Genomic DNA, 16,432 nt, shown 5'->3' on the forward strand with positions numbered 1-16,432 from the left:
GAAAAAAGAGGACAGGTGAATGGGGAAGCAAAAACATATGTGGCATGGGGACAAGAGATGTGACGTTCAGGCAGCGAGCAGAAAACTGAGGTAGGTATCAATAGACAGGAGAACAAAGGAGAGAGGGAGAGCTAATTAAACACAACTGTGGGAACTAATCAGAAGGAGAAGAAGTGGCTGAAAGACTGACAGGACAAGTGGCAGGAAACAGGACAGAACTGAACTAGACAAAATACTGAACTAAAGTAACATACAAACTAATCCAAGACAGAAAAACTAACTTTAACCAAAATAATAACATAAACCAGAACAGAACATTTTGAGTTTGAGTTAAAGAACCAAAGTTCACCTCAAAGAACATGGAATGAGCTTAAATTAGCTTCACTAATTTGGAACAACATTTGGAATGTGTTCCAACCCATTCACAATGCAAATCCTGAATTACACAAACATTATTTTGAGGAAACAACATTTTAAGGAATGATTTGCTCAGTAAAATCATGGAAACTTTATGAACGGCCGATTTTATTAATGCGATTTTACCTCCGGGCGGTAGGGGTTGCTGTAGCAATTAGTCGCTAAAATCAGTTACTCCTAAAGGTAACGAAAACGCCTTTAAATCGACATTAATATTCCATATTAATGCAGTAATAAGGCTCATAGCACTATCGAATGACGATGGAGCAAAACAAACAAGCCTTATGCTTTAAATCAAAGCTCCTTTTGAAAGTCCGGAAACGGATGTAACTAGGAGCTAAATAGCATTTTGGCTAGCGGATTTTCGCCGCTGACTTTAAAAGCTTTGACTTTAATTTTGGTCATAATGAGTGGCCAGACAACATAAACATCAATGATAAACATCATTGATGTATGAAACCCCTGTCGAGATAACGTTTGTTATAACCATAAAACGCATTTGAACCATGTCAGCAATGCCATGGAACAAGATGCTAGCATGGGCTAATTTCGTTAGCCCCTTTGGTTGAAGACACCATGTGATGTGATGTCCAATGATCATGTAACCTTTACCTTTGGGTCTGTCTGTCAAACCTGTCGGTGCCTCGTGTGAGTTCGGTCCACTTTGACCATCCGAGGATGGAGCACTGAAAAGCAGGGAAAATCGTTGGTCTTTCAGCAGCAGGCTAGCCTATGGCTCTACAGTTATGAGCTAACCGACAGCGTGGTCGGAGAGGATAGGCCTGGCCCGACGTCCATTTAGTAGTCTGATCTCTCAGCTTCTCTGGTGAGGGAAGGCATCCGCGTCTCACATCCGCTTTCCTGCAACAGCTGACAAGAATAAACAAAGCTTTTTCGGCATTCCTTACTTCGCAGCTGGTTTGTGCAGAAGTCAGAGTGCAAATTAGCTTCGATCTGTGTGATGATTCTCTGGATTCATGTCCTCCACTCCGCAGAGGAAGAGAATTCCCCTCTTTCGCTCTTGTCACTCCATCGAAGCAGGCAGATGAGTTTCACAGAACGCCTGTTCTGTGCAGTTTGTGGGCTTTTGGAACCTTGAGGCCCACATAGTGCTAGCTGTTCCCAAGGCAGTCTCTCTCCTCCTTTGTCTCAGGCAGGAAGGAAATGGTTAAGAAGCAGTGGAAGTCTGGAAGAAGTGATCTGAGGGTCTGGTCAGAAGTGCTGTGACCTTTGTCTGTAGAGGAGTGGTTTGTAGCATGGACCCTGCTGAGAAGGGTTCCACCCCCATGGTACATGTTTAGAATGACTTTATTCATTCCCTCATCATGGCCTTAATATCCTGGCACAACAGCACCTATCTCTTTTCTCGCTAGCACAGAGAAACTTATGGTGTTTATGTGGTGATGACACTTTGTTAAATCCAAGTGCTGTGGAATTGCAACAGTATGAACAGTGTGAGTCTGAGACCTCATTTTGGAGATGCATAAAGTTACTCTCACCCAAGATTCAAACTAATTCCCAGTCAAAATAGGAAGTGTTCTAAAGCTGACTCTTTATATACAACTACAGTTCTCAAAAGTGTATAGCAGTTAATGTGAGCTGTATTTTATTTATATCTACACTGTCTTACTTTGCATTACATGACTACTCTGACAGGGTTGCAGCAAGCCTGCAACAGTGGTAGGAGCCCAATCTGTGGCCTGAAGGGAACGTTTTACCATGCCCCCTAATTCCTTTGCCTGGTGCTCAACATGGAGAGAAAGAGAAATATGAGGAAGCGCTTCATCTGACATCATATACCACTGTAGTAGAAGTTAGCATCACTGCAGCTGCCACACCTTCAGGTGCCACATATAGGTTCCTAGAAGTGACTGTCCATGTTTTACCTTCAAGTTTAGCTGAAAAAGATTCTTGATACCTGTGTGGTTCCTGTCATAGAACAGAGAGACGTGTGGTGGGTAAGGTGGGGACGAGTAGGAACTCAGACTTTGTATCCAGGGCTTCCATAGCTGAAACACTGAGAGAACACCAGTTGTAGCAGGATCTGTTAATAATCCCCAATAGATGTCAGCAAACTCTTCCCCCACGGTTTGCAACGGCATACAATGTTACGTACCTGAGAAGCCCATAAGTGAGACAGTCTTGGTCGTCAACCCAGAGGCTGATGGTTGTCTGGTAATAGTGGAATATGTGGCTACAGTGTCCACTAAAAAGTTCATGCAGTCATTTCCCACTTTCGCTACCAGCATGGGGTTTGCAGTGCTCATGCTGCTTGGGTCCTCAAGGGTGTGTCAATATTGTCCATAGGAAGAGTTATCCCCATGCTAAGGGTACTGACCTTGTTGAGGTGGGGTCATGTTAGGATTTGGTGGCACCATGCCAGCTAACACAGTCATGTGCCCAATGTCCGGGGTAACCAAAGTTGTAGCGAACGTCGATGGGTGCTCTCGCAGGTCCGCCATATCCGCCCTGTGCTCTCGGTCCTCTGTTCCATCCTCCACGCCCACGCTGACCTCCAAACTGCCACCTGCTTCCATGTCCAGGACCAGCAGATCTGTAATTCTACAGAGGATAGAGAGAAGAAGGATGCAAGAGGATAGAGAGAAGAAGGAGGCAAGCCTCTTGCTTTCAGTTAATTAGACTGAGGTGACACTGTCGGGGCGGAGCTCCAGGAGATGCAACTGCTGATACCATCACATATTCAGTCTTTTCCTTTTTCTTACTTAATTTCTGTTTTACTTCCATTAACTGCAATTTTAGTAATTGATCTTGTAATTGTAATTACTCTTTTTCTTTTTTTCTGTTCCTCTCCCCATCTTGAGCCAAATGATGTACCAAATGTTTTTCCCAGCAAGCATATTTGCAACGAGGCATATCAGGATTTTGTTTCATCAGATGAGATATTGAAGAGGGTACACCTTTTAACACTACTTCTCAAAATAGTTTACCCAGAATTGATATATATCCTTTAGGATTCACACCTATGTGTTTGATCTATTTTTCTGCTGCCTGAGTTATGTATTCATTCGGATGCTGTCCCAGTCAAACTTGGGAACTGCTGCAAAAAAATTACTAAAGACAATGCCGTTTCATCTGGCATGCGGGACGTTCGGGCATCATTTTTAATATCATCTGCAGTAGAGGCGGGCACACAATGTCCTAAAATGGCTCTAAAATCACCCAGCGCCGGTTTCGTGCCTTTAGTGCAATTTCCCAATTCAATAAGCCACAATCTACCACCAGCAGCAATGCTGGGCAGTTTATCCACTAGGAATTGCACATCACCAAATGAATAAGGAACATATTTCTCTGCCCCTAAAGGATTTTGAAATAAGGGCATCTGCGTTCTAGTGTGACTTTGAGAACGTGTTTACATAGGATGGATACTTTGGGATCTCTCCTTTAACTCTCTCCTCATACGTTCTATTCCTGCTGATCTCTGCCGCTCTGCAATTTCAACTTCTGTAGTAAAATGATTCAAACCAGTGACATTTGTCATAAATACTTCAACATCAGCTACTCCATCTGAGGATAGCTCCAAAATTGACTTATGACTAAGCGTAGTGCTGGTAAAATCTATCAAATCAGCAGGGTGGTCTTCTTGCCAACACTTTAATTTTATTTTATTTAATTTTAACTTTAACTTCTGGATCCGCTGACTGGTGGTTCCCAGACCTAGAATCAGCAGAGGCTGTTGATTGTCTAATTCCTACTCTCCTTTGATCAACCCGGTTTATGTCTGCTGTCTGGTGACTCATATCTAAACATACAAAAGGACTACCGCTAGAGGGCGATATTTCTCTGAGTCTCTAAGTCCTCACCATGTGGTCCTCGGCGGCCGCTTTGTCATCTGAGGGTTGGGAGGTGCACTAAACGGCATATCAACTTCCTGAGACCAGTTGTCGCGAGCTGCACAAGCAACAAATGGTTCACCTGATGTCAACGAGGTTGGGGCTGTGAGTGGAGTAATGGACGACGCACATGGTTGACGAGTGTAGTCTGGTCAGAGGGACCGGTGGCGCCGGTGCATGGCAGCCTTGCCTCTGTCAGTCTGCCCCAGGGCAGCTGTAGCTACTAACATAGCGCACCACCATTAGGGTGTGAATGTGAGTGTGAATGGGTGAATGACTGAACTGTAGTGTGAAGCGCTTTGGAGGTCGTCAAGACTAGTTAAAGCGCTATACAAGTACAAGCCATTTTACCATTTAAAAATGTGTTGTTCCTGGGGGTGTAGTCAGGAACTGATTCTATTGTTAACTCTCCACCCAATACATCCAGGACTGGATAAAGTCCGGAGGGGTGTGTGTTTACTATGTATGGCTGCATAGATTTGCCCGATAGTGCGGGGAATTGTTCTGCCCCCCCCCCGTTTTCCTCAAACAAATGTTTGATTCCCTGTCAAGTAACCGACAGCTTCTCCCAACTTATAACCTCTCTCTTCTTTTAACATATTGTTTCACTAAATATTTACCCAATGGCTCACCGTGCTCAAACTGTTTTTTTTTTTATTGTAACTGCCTCCACCACCTTTTGTTTCCACTCAGACCACATCTTTTTGTTCAAATTCTCATGCATTTCAAAAAAAGTAATTAATGCATTGACCTGTTCTACCAATTATTTCCAGGGTGCACGGCCCCATTGACTATCATCAATATCCTTGTCAAATTATCCTTCCATGATGATAACTTTCTTACTTATTCCTCAAAAATAAAATCGCCTTCGCACAGTAACTTTCCACCATAAATACCATACACTCACAAGCGATGCCATTCTCAGCCACATATACGCATACGTATATGTGGCTGGGAGAGCATGTTTGACTCTGTTCCTCTCAATGTCCACAGAGTCAAACATGCTCTCCCTCTCACTCATGCAACCACAATGGATCCAATTTTCACCGAGACAATGTGTTGAACAAGACATGACAAAGATAACATCTAAGACAGACAGCTTGAACGCAAAAGGAAGGTTCTCTAACCTTTCCGTTCAGCAGAACTTTCTCCTTTTCTTAACCTCTCCTAATCTCACCCTTGTGCTCCCGAACCCCATTCTAGAACTAAAAAACAACCCAAATTGTCTGTCTAGGATCCCTTTAAGTCTCTTTTATTCACAGCCTCATCATTTAAGTCTTGACCGTTCCTATTCCCTGCTTCTTTTGAGGGTTCTACTCCTCAGGGGTAACGCTCTTCCCTTAATTTCACCAGCATCTGTCGGCCTGGGGTTAAGGTTGCCAATCCTCGGAACAAACTTTTTATATCGATTTCCTATTTTTTGTCTTTTCTTATACTTTATAGTTTTTATCTTATTCTATTTTAAGTTTTCGACATAGACTACAACATAAATACCATTCAACCCTCCCATTCTAATTCCTCATGGTTTCATCTCTGATATATTTAAGAAGACAGTTGTTCACCCACAGCACCACTTGATTTAGCCTAAGTCTAATTTCAGGCAATAGGAGAATAAAATCCCCTTACCTTGGTTTGGGTCGACCCTGTGATGCTGCGAGACGATTTCCTGCTTCGTACCCATTTCAAAAACTTCCTTTCACTTACTACCAAATCTGGGTCACGACACCAAAATGACGAGGTGGCTTCTCAATCTTCTGGTCTCATTCACTAAGGCCCGCCTCACCCAGTTCATAAATTAGGCAGCAAAGGAAGAAAACAATTGTCAGAGACAAAACACTTGGAATACACATATATGTATTATGTTGGAATTCCACTTACAACTTTATCCTAAAAGCCCCATGTACTAAAGCACGAGTCCACCCTTCCGTGTCGCCTGCCTGCGCGTGTCTATGGAACTGCCCTAGCACACATCTAATCATAGCCCGGCCCCCTCACTGAGTGAGTGACTGAATGATGTCAGGGGGTTCTGCATACACACTCATTCTATATGTGCTACTGAGCTAAGACCTTGTGAGACAAATCATACACACATCTCTCAACTCAGACTGTTTATAATACCAGGAGCTTGTCTTTTTATCTGTTGCCCATCAACAGATAAAAAGATACTATTGGTGTGCAAATATGGCCATCAAAAGAAAGAGAGTTAAAATATCTAGTGTGACCAATCACAAACAGTCCTGTTTTCCTGTGCTAAACAACCACTTTCTTCATTTGGTTTAATTATGGGCATGGTTAGTGGTAAATAGATTAAAAGCACTAGACTCACAGCAGATGTTTGAGAGATGGCCTGGTCGAGATAGGGTCGGGATAATTCAATTCAATTCAATTTATTTTATATAACGGCAATTCATGAAACATGTCATCTCAAGGCACTTTACAAAGTCAAATTCAATCGGATTATACATATTGGGTCAGATTAAACATATTGGTCAAAAATATCAACCCAGTTGATTGCATCAAAGTCCCGACAAGCAGCATTCACTCCTGGAGAAGCGTAGAGCCACAAGGAGAGTCACCTGCATTGTCAATGGCTTAGCAGCAATCCCTCATACTGAGCAAGCATGAAGCAACAGTGGAAAGAAAAACTCCTCATTAGCGGGAAGGAAAAACCTCCAGCAGAACCGGGCTCAGTATGAACGGTCATCTGCCTCGACCCACTGGGGGTTAAAGAAGACAGAGCAGAGACACAACAAGACAGACAAAAAAGCACAGAAGCACACATTGATCCAGTAATCTGTTCTACATTAGATGGTAATAGCGGGTGATCTGTCTTCCCTGGATGATGTCACAGCTAACAGAACGCCAGACCAGGTGTACCTACTATGAAGAAAAAAGAGAAAGAACAAAAAGTTAAAAGCTGAAATGACGACAAGCAATGCAAAACTGGAGAACTGTAGAACTCAGCAGAGTGAGAAAAATAGGCCCTGATGTCTTCCAGCAGCCTAAGCCTATAGCAGCATAACTATAGAGGTAGCTCAGGGTAACATGAGCCACTCTCACTAGAAGCTTTGTCAAAAAGAAACGTTTTAAGATTAGTCTTAAAAGTAGACGGGGTGTCTGCCTCACGGACCAAAACTGGGAGTTGGTTCCACAGGAGAGGATGATAGCCTGATAGCTAAAGGATCTGCCTCCTATTCTACTTTTAGAGACTCTAGGAAACACCAGCAGACCTGCAGTCTGAGAGCGAAGTGCTCTGTTAGGAACATACGGGGTAATCAGAGCTCTGATATATGATGGAGCTTGATTATTAAGGGCTTTATACGTTAGAAGAATAATTTTAAATTCTATTCTTGATTTAACAGGAAGCCAATGAAGGGAAGCTAAAATTGGAGAAATATGATCCCTCTTGTAGATTTTCATCAGATAATGGGTGATCATAATAATGAATACTGTAGTAATCTTGTCTGACCACAGCATCTGTACAAAGCTGTCAGGACCAAAGATATAGCTTATCATCTGTGATCACTGTTAGCACAGCCTTTTCAAATGAGGCACAAAAGTGTGAGGCTCACACCAGATGCATGAAAATTGGCCACCACACATTGTCTCTCTATGATTATTGTGAATACTGTTATGTGAAATTGAAATTTATAACTGTATGTTATTATATTTTATAATTTCTGTATAATATTCATCAGTCATTAAGATTGTAGACATTATATAAAGGTCATTCATTCTCTGGTGCAACCAGCATTACCATACAACTAAATGCACATCTTTTTTCATTTTCTTTAATCCTCACAGGTGGCCATAAATTTGTGAAAGAGGAGGAACATTTGGAGCTGATCTCCATCACGAAAGACCAGTCGGGAACGTATGAGTGCATTGCCTCTAATGACATCTCCAGCTCTGATATAAGGAGAGTGCAAGTCACAGTCAACTGTAAGCAACAAACTTTGATATTCATGGTCAGCGTGAATGGCCCTAGATTATCAGCCCACATCGGGCTAAGGATGTTGTACAGTGTATTACTTCCAAAAAGAGGATTAAGAAGACATTTTATCCATTGTAATCAACAATTAAAACATACAATGCAATTAAAAGTACATCCCACTTAGAGGTATTTTTCTTGTTTGTTTTGTTTTATTTACTAATTTTGTCAAACTGAAATGTTTTAGATTGGATTTTTCTTCCAGCCAAATATAACCTGAGTGGCACAAAATTTGTGTTTTCAAATGAAGATTTTATTTATTGTGGTAAAGCTACCCACACTAACATGGACCTATGTGGAAAGAATAATTGTCATCTTAACCTAATAACTGGTTGTGCAACTGGCATCAGCGTCTATCAGACATTTGTAGTAAATGGCGATGAGTCTTTTACGTCTCTGTGACTCTCTCTGCTTTATACATCTTGTAGTGTTTGTGAGCCACACCAGTTACTCCAACATCTCATTCAGATTTAGGTTTAGACTAGGCTTCTCCAAAGCCATTTTTTTGTTTATGATTCAGCAGGGAGAATGATTACTATCCAACATATACCCACATGGGTTTTGATTAACATTTGAGAATTGCTTTTGCTTTTTAAAATCTTTTTCATTAGGTTTGGGGATATTTCATTTTTTGATGATCTGAAACTTTTAAGTGTGACAAAAACACATCTAGAAGAAATGTGTAAGGAGATACTTTTTCAAAGCATTGTATTTACATGGCATTTTGAAAGGTTCATACTCAACAGTAATTTTCTCTCATCCTATTTTAATATTTATGCTTAATCCATGTTTTGCCATTTATATTTGAAGATTTAAGTGAGCCATCACAAAACAACCAGTGCAGCTGTGTCAGCACTCAGGAGTATGCACAAAATATTCAAGGAGCCAACTACTGAGCCCACTCAACAACGCGGTCCTGGAACATTCACACATGAATGTGTGCAAATGCTATTTCAAATGTGAGACTCAACAATAGGGAACCACTTCTTTACAGGCACCAACACTACACTGACTCAAAGGCAGTGAGGAATATTGAAATACTAAAGTAAGATTTGCTCCAACATTACTCAGTCATCTTCATGTGAAATCTTAAAATTCTGGTCAAATTATTGGCTGCAATCTTTAAAAATATCAAACTGTCAATTTCTTTATTTATATGTGACAGTCAGGCCAGCTACCAACTTTGCTAGGGCCCGTGACAACGCAGTCTTTTTGCCCCCCTCTACACCTGCCGCCACCACACACACACACACACACACACACACACACACACACACACACACACCAAAAAAAGTCAACTTAACTGTATACTTCATGCCCTCTCTTAATTTTATACTGGATATTTTCAACCCATCTATTGAATTTAGTCACTAGTTGATCTTTTCTTTATCAGAGATCAGCAGCACTGCAACCAAAATATGGTCTTTTTTGACCTGCTGAATATTAGCCAGTCCTTAAGATTGATGTATCATGAAACTGGTTGACCTTTTGGGTTTGGTGATTTTTATTTTTATTTTATTATTACAATTAAATAATAATACTAATAATAATAATGTTATGTTCAGTGTTTTTTTTCCTAATGCACCACTTATATCTTTCAATCCTTATGTAATTTTGTCTGTGTTGTGTGCACCTGCCTGTTGCTTTAATCCTATAAATTTTCCTGTCGTGGAATAAATAAAAGATTAGCTAATGTTACCTTATCTTAAATAACACTTTTTAATAGGATATATGTATATGTATATTTCAAGGTCTTAATTACATTTTCTGTGTGGGCTCCAGTAACATATGATAGATAATATCTACTTTGAAAGCTAACATGAACTGCTGCTGAAGACGACCACTCTGATCTATCTGGATGTTCTCTGGAGGACTGAAACGCCTCAGTCAGTGACGTCAGTCTGTGGGTCTGGGTCTGTCAGGGCAATGAGAGAAGTTTCGTCTCTTCTCTCCGTTTCTGTCTCTCGACGTTTTCTTGCTCATGGTTTTTCACGTGCTTAGATAAATTTGTTGTGTTTTCACTGAATTTAACCGGCTTTTCACAAAACATACAGCTTGATTTCATTTACGGTATTAAATTAGAGCCAAACGGCGCTTCTTTCCCTCTTCATGTTTGTCTGCTGCTGCGGTCTCTCTCTCTCTCTGAGTCTGAGCAGCAGCAGCGCGGTTGTTTGTGTGGAGAGAGCTGAGTGGGCGGGCCAGGCTGAGCCTGCGTGCTGATTGGCTGGCGCTGCTGAGCCATGTACAAGAGGGGAGGGGGAGCAGCAACGTGACGTGACACAGACGCGGAGACTTTGTATGAAGCAGTTGCAGTTAGCACGCGCTGACTGACACTCTGACCATTTTAATGGTCATTCAGAGTGTCAGTTTTGCCCCCCCCCCCCCTCTCTGTCCTGGACGGGCGTGGTGACAGTCTCTTGTGAAAAATATTATAATTCAACAGGATTCTAAATTCATCTGTTTAAGACAGGGGTTTTCAAATTCATTGAAAGTGAGCCTCCCCTTGGAATTGGTAAGGATAACCAAACCCCCCTCCCCACCCACACCCCCCCCCCCCAAACCCAAACATACCCCACACAGGTCCCTGCAGTAAATGCATCTTTCTTTTGTGTTCCTGGAATGCTGTGTTTCGCAAACAACTGATGTATGTTTTTTTTTTTAAACAACATGGTGCAAGTGAGGATTTGATGTGACCTTCTTAGGAAGAAAATTGCGTATAAAAATATTTTTTAAATAATAAACAGATAATAGCTATGTGTACATGCATCCATCCCCTCTACTATGGAGCCCTTAAAAAGTTATGGAGCAACTAATTAACTTCAAAAGTCATAATTAGTGGGATGAAGTCCACCTGTGTGCAACCGAAGTGTCACATGAGCTGTCAGTATAAAACAACTTTTTTAAAAGGCTCCAGAGGCTGCAGCACCACTAAGCAAGAGGTGTCACATGATGAAAGACCAAGGAGCTCTCCAGACAAGTAAGGGACAGTGTTGGTGAGGAGTACAAATCAGGGAGGGGTTATAATATGCAGACCTTTAATTTTTCTCTGGAGCACCATCACCTCCATCATCAAATATAAAGCACATGGAATCACAACAAACCTGCCAAGAGATGGCCGCCAACCAGAAATCAGAGACCGGCACGAAAAGGCATTAGTCAGAGAGCCAGCACAAAGACCAAAGTGAACCCTGAAGGAGCTGCAGAGCTTCACCGCAGAGACTGGAGAATATGTCCATAAGACCAAAATAACGTTCTGACGTTCTGTTGACTGTGAAAACCTCGAGGGAGGACAGATCACCGACTATTACCATCTAATGTAGAACAGATTACTAGATCAATGTGTGCTTCTGTGCTTTTTTGTCTCTCTTGTTTTGTCTCTGCTCTGTCTTCTGTAACCCCCAGTCGGTCGAGGCAGATGACCGTTCATACTGAGCCCAGTTCTGCCGGAGGTTTTTCCTTCCCGCTAACGGGTGTTTTTTTCTTTCCACTGTCGCGTCATGCTTGCTCAGTATGAGGGATTGCTGCAAAGCCATGGACAATGCAGACGACTCTCCCTGTGGCTCTACGCTTCTCCAGGAGTGAATGCTAATTGTCGGGACTTTGATGCAATCAACTGGTTTTCTTATATAGGAATATTTTTGACCAATCTGTATAATCTGACCCAATCTGTATAATATGATTGAACTTAACTTTGTAAAGTGCCTTGAGATGACATGTTTCATGAATTGGTGCTATATAAATAAAATTGAATTGAATAAGCTGTAGACCTCATGTCTATATGAGGTCAGAGACTGATAAAAATTTGCTTGCAGCGGTGACTGTAGCAAAAGGTGGCTCTACAAAGTACTGACTTTGGGGGGTGAATTAACAGTTATGCACGCTGAAGTTTTCTGTTTTGTCCTATTTATGTTTTGCTTCAAATTATGAAATGATACATCTTCAAAAGTTGTAGGCATATTCTGTACATCAAATTCAAAAAATTTTAAAACAATTTTTATTTAAATGTTTAATGTGGAATACTTATGCAAGGCACTGTACATGTATTAATTTTATCAATTAAAAAAATCAAAGATTTATTATTATAATTATTATTATTATTACATTGTGATAATGATAATAGTAACAACTATGTAAATACTATTATGATTAATTATGTAATCAATCAGTTGCTCTTACTGTCAGTATTGATCAGTTTCACTAAATACTGCAGTTGGTTTTTCCACTTAATTTTTAGATCCTCCCTTCATCTCAAAGGCAAGGAGTACAGGCACTCCAGTTGGACAGAGAGGGGTTCTGCAGTGTGAAGCCTCTGCCGTTCCTAGGGCAGATTTTGAGTGGTACAAAGAAGACCGTAGGCAAGTATCCTCCCTGTGCTCTGTGTATCGGTGATGATTTCTCTGTTTGCAAAACTCTCAGTTTTCATATTTTTAAAACACCATACTTAATCACCTAGTGATGGATTTATACAAATGATAAAATATTTTCATAGCGTGCGTTTTGGATCTGGGAATAAATGTATTTTTCATGGTATATGAAAGCAGTGGATTCAAAGGCACCTGTTTTTATTTTTACTATGTAATCAGGTCAAGTTTTTGTCATGTTCTTTAAGGCTTTTGCCCACATGCAGAGTACAGTCAGGAGAACGTTGGCAGATTTTTAAAGTTTTAATTATAGGAAGAGTGGACAAGGACGTGAAGGGGTCTTTCGGTGACGTCAGCAGGTTTCCACGAACAGAAACTGGAGATTGCGTACAAAGGTACGCGATCCTGTGGGGAAAAAGGGGAGAGATGAGTCGTAAGAAGAACCGGTGGGAGAAATTCTGCGTGCTGCAATGCTTACCGCTAATTAGGAAATCAGAAGCCGAGGGAGCGGTCGAAAGAGAATCCAGCACTAATTGGTAATCCGGGATGCAGTGACTACGAGCCGGTGGCAGAGCGGCTGATCGGTGGAGGTAGAGGGTTTGTTGAAGCAGCTTGAAGGATGGGTTGACCAGCTGTCAGACTGACTCGGGAGTGCTTGAAGGATTCTGGAGGCAAAGTCGTGATCAGGAAATATCGACAAAGGAATCTGGAGCAAGGCAACCTGGTGCATGGGAGACACAGCCTTAGTCACAAGTGACATAAGGTAAGCTGTCATATGACAGGGGCCGACTGAAGCGTACCATACAGGTTTAACACTCTGGAAGTGTTCTGCTGGTAGCATGCCGCTTAAATAATCCTCTGACACACCGATCAGCTGATGGGCCACGCCCCGCTGTCAAACTGCCGCCACCTGTGGAGAGGAAAGGCAGGACCGGCAGCAGCCTGACAGGGCTGTTCAGGCTGGATCCTGACCCCCCTCCCCCTTAACGACCGCCACCCGGTGGTTGCGAGGACGTGGAGGGGATGGGAGGAGAGAAAGGAATGAATGAGGAATGGATCAGTGATGGAGGAGCCGGGCCCCCAGGTCTGGTCCTCTAGACTGCAGCCCTTCCGTTCGACAAGGTACTGCCAGCCTTGACCACGCCGACGGGAGGCATCCGTCACTGTCCATGGAGTCCTCCACCTGGGTGGGGTTCAGGTGGAGGACACAAGGGACTGGAGTGAACGGGCTTAATTTGGGAAACGTGAAAGGTGGGGTGGACACGGGAGTGGGGGGGAAGACACAGACGAAACAGCAGTGGGGCTGATAATGGACTCTATTACGTAAGGGCCAGTAAAGCGGGGAGCTAGTTTGCAGGATGAGGATTTGAAGGGAAAGCTCTGAGAAGAAAGCCAAACCCGCTGGCCGGGGCAATACCGGGGAGCCGGGATCCGCCATCGGTCAGCAAAGCGGTGGTTCCGTTGCGCTGTGTCAGTCAGAGCTTGAACTGCTTGGGACCAGAACTGTTTACAGCATGTGATGTGGTGTTCAACCGACGGGATGTTCATTTCATCAGCCGGGAGCAGGGGAGGCTGGTAACCTAGGGTAACTTCAAAAGTGGAGAGACCTGTGGTGGAGGAGACATGTGAATTGTGGGCGTATTCTACCCAAGGAGGGAACTGGTTCCAATCAGTAGGGTTCGAGGAGGTGAGGCAGCGAAGGGTGGACTCGAGTTCCTGGTTCAACCTTTCGTGGGAGACGAATTAGGGGCCCCGGTCAGAGGAAACGTCCTGGGGAATCCTGTGGAGATGAAACACGTGTCTTACTAGGAGTTGGGAGGTCTGGAGGGCTGAGGGGAGTTTTCGGAGAGAGCTGAGGTGACAGGCCTTGGAGAAACGGTCGACTATTGTAAGGATGGTGGTCATGACCTGAGAAGGTGGTAAACCGGTAACAAAATCAAGAGCAATGTGGGACTAGGGGCTGAAGGAGGCCCGTAGGAGGTCTGTTAGAAGACTTATTCTGAGCGCAGGTGGGACAGCCGAGGACATACTCCTGGACGTCTCCGTGGAGGGAAGGCCACCAAAAACGCCTACACACAAGGGCAATGGTTCTGTTGACCCCAGGATGAGCGGAGAATTTGGCTGAGTGGCACCACTGGATAACCTGAACACGAACGGAGCTAGGCACGAAGGCTCTACCTGGGGGACCATCACTGGGGACAGGTTCATGGCGTAAAGCTTGGGAGATGAGATCTTCGATCTGCCACTGGAGGGCACCAAAAGTGCATGAGAGTGGTAGGATGGGAGTGGGCTCCTCAGCTGAGTCGGTGGGTGAATACTGGCGAGAAAGGGCAACAGGCTTTAGGTTCTTGGAACCGGGGCAATAGGAGATGGATAAATTAAACCTTGACAAAAAAAGGGACCATCGGGCTTGTCTTGAGTTCAATCTTTTGGCAGACTGTATGTAGGCCAGATTCTTATGGTTGGTCCAGATCAGCACAGGCTGCTCCGTTCCCTCCAACCAGTGGCGCCACTCCTCCAAGGCCAATTTGATAGCAAGTAGTTCCCTGTCTCCTACGTCGTAATTACACTCAGCAGGCGATAGGCGGCGGGAGAAGTAGGCACACGGATGGAGCTTGTGATCCTCGTCAGAGAGTTGAGAGAGGATGGCACCGACTCCAGTTTCGGAGCCATCGATTTCCAGAGTGAACTGTTTTAGTGGATCCGGGTGAACCAAGATGGAGGCTTGTGAGAACCTTTGTTTTAACTCACGGAAAGCAGCGTTAGCCTCAGGATCCCAGGCGTAAGGGGACTTGGTTGACGCGAGAGCGTGTAAGGGGGCGGCGATGAGGCTGTAGTTCCATATGAAAGTATGAATATGAAGTAAAAATTGGCAAAGCCAAGGAAGCGCTGGAGCTGTGGGCGGGAGTCCGGCTAAGACCAGTCGAGGACCACCTTGATCTTTGCCAGGTCCAAACGGATCCTTCCACCCTTGAGGACTTTAGCCCGTAGGGCAAATGCATGATCAATTAAATTGAAATCGCAGCCGGAGTCTACCAGGGTCGAAACACGGAGGCTACCCCGGGTAGTAAGGACAGCTGCTAGAAGGCAGAGACGCTGGGATTTAATAGGCTGATGTCTGTTCTCGTCCGCCGGCCCACCCCTTACTGCCGATGGACCAGATCTTTTGGCCGCTGTCAAACTGCCGCCACCTGTGGAGAGGAAAGGCAGGACCGGCAGCAGCCTGACAGGGCTGTTCAGGGTGGATCATGACAGTTTTATTCAAAATTTAGGTTGGAAGCTTGTAATAAAGCTTGTGCCAGTTGACAGCGGAAGATCAGAAAAGGTGTTGATGAAAAGTGTTTATGCTTCTATTAGGTATCTATTTTATAGAGCTAATATCCCTCTCAACAACCCAGCCTAAAAAGTAAACCACCCTTGCATATCAGGAGTCCAGAAGATAACAGGTTATGCACAGCAAGGAAGGGTTTCTTTGCTGGTGATTTTATGTTAAAATTATTATTTTTGTTGTTATTATGTTCAGTTTGATTTAAACAGAGCCCTGTGTGTCATATGCTAAATATAAAGTTGAGTTCCAAAACTGGAAGGTATCAGTGTAGAAAAATCACATGGAACATTTCTAGCTAATCACATATTTGCTCTTCAGGTCATGTAATACGGAAGGCATTAGAGTTTCTTCTCCTAATGTGAAAATCTGAAACAAAAAATGTGAGACAGTTGCCACTAACTTTAGTTGACACTTTTTAAAAAGCCTGAGAGCCTTATTCACTGTCTGGTGGTGCTTATTCAACACCAGCTGGCATATGGACACT

At 43.4% G+C, this 16,432-nt stretch overlaps 1 protein-coding gene across 2 annotated transcripts in view; it reads left to right on the top strand.

The window, feature by feature from the left end:
* opcml (opioid binding protein/cell adhesion molecule-like) overlaps nucleotides 1–16,432 on the top strand; it is a 315,450-nt gene that overhangs the window by 293,653 nt on the left and 5,365 nt on the right. The window contains exons 4-5 of one of the 2 annotated variants that reach the window (XM_036143491.1): nucleotides 8,073–8,210; nucleotides 12,494–12,614. In XM_036143491.1, coding sequence (XP_035999384.1) covers nucleotides 8,073–8,210; nucleotides 12,494–12,614 — 259 coding nt within the window. The remainder of the gene's footprint in view (nucleotides 1–8,072; nucleotides 8,211–12,493; nucleotides 12,615–16,432) is intronic. The other variant, XM_036143492.1, reaches the window with a different exon arrangement.

The sequence above is a fragment of the Fundulus heteroclitus genome, chromosome 11 (genome assembly GCF_011125445.2).
Source record: "Fundulus heteroclitus isolate FHET01 chromosome 11, MU-UCD_Fhet_4.1, whole genome shotgun sequence".
In the NCBI taxonomy this organism is placed as follows: Eukaryota; Metazoa; Chordata; class Actinopteri; order Cyprinodontiformes; family Fundulidae; genus Fundulus; species Fundulus heteroclitus.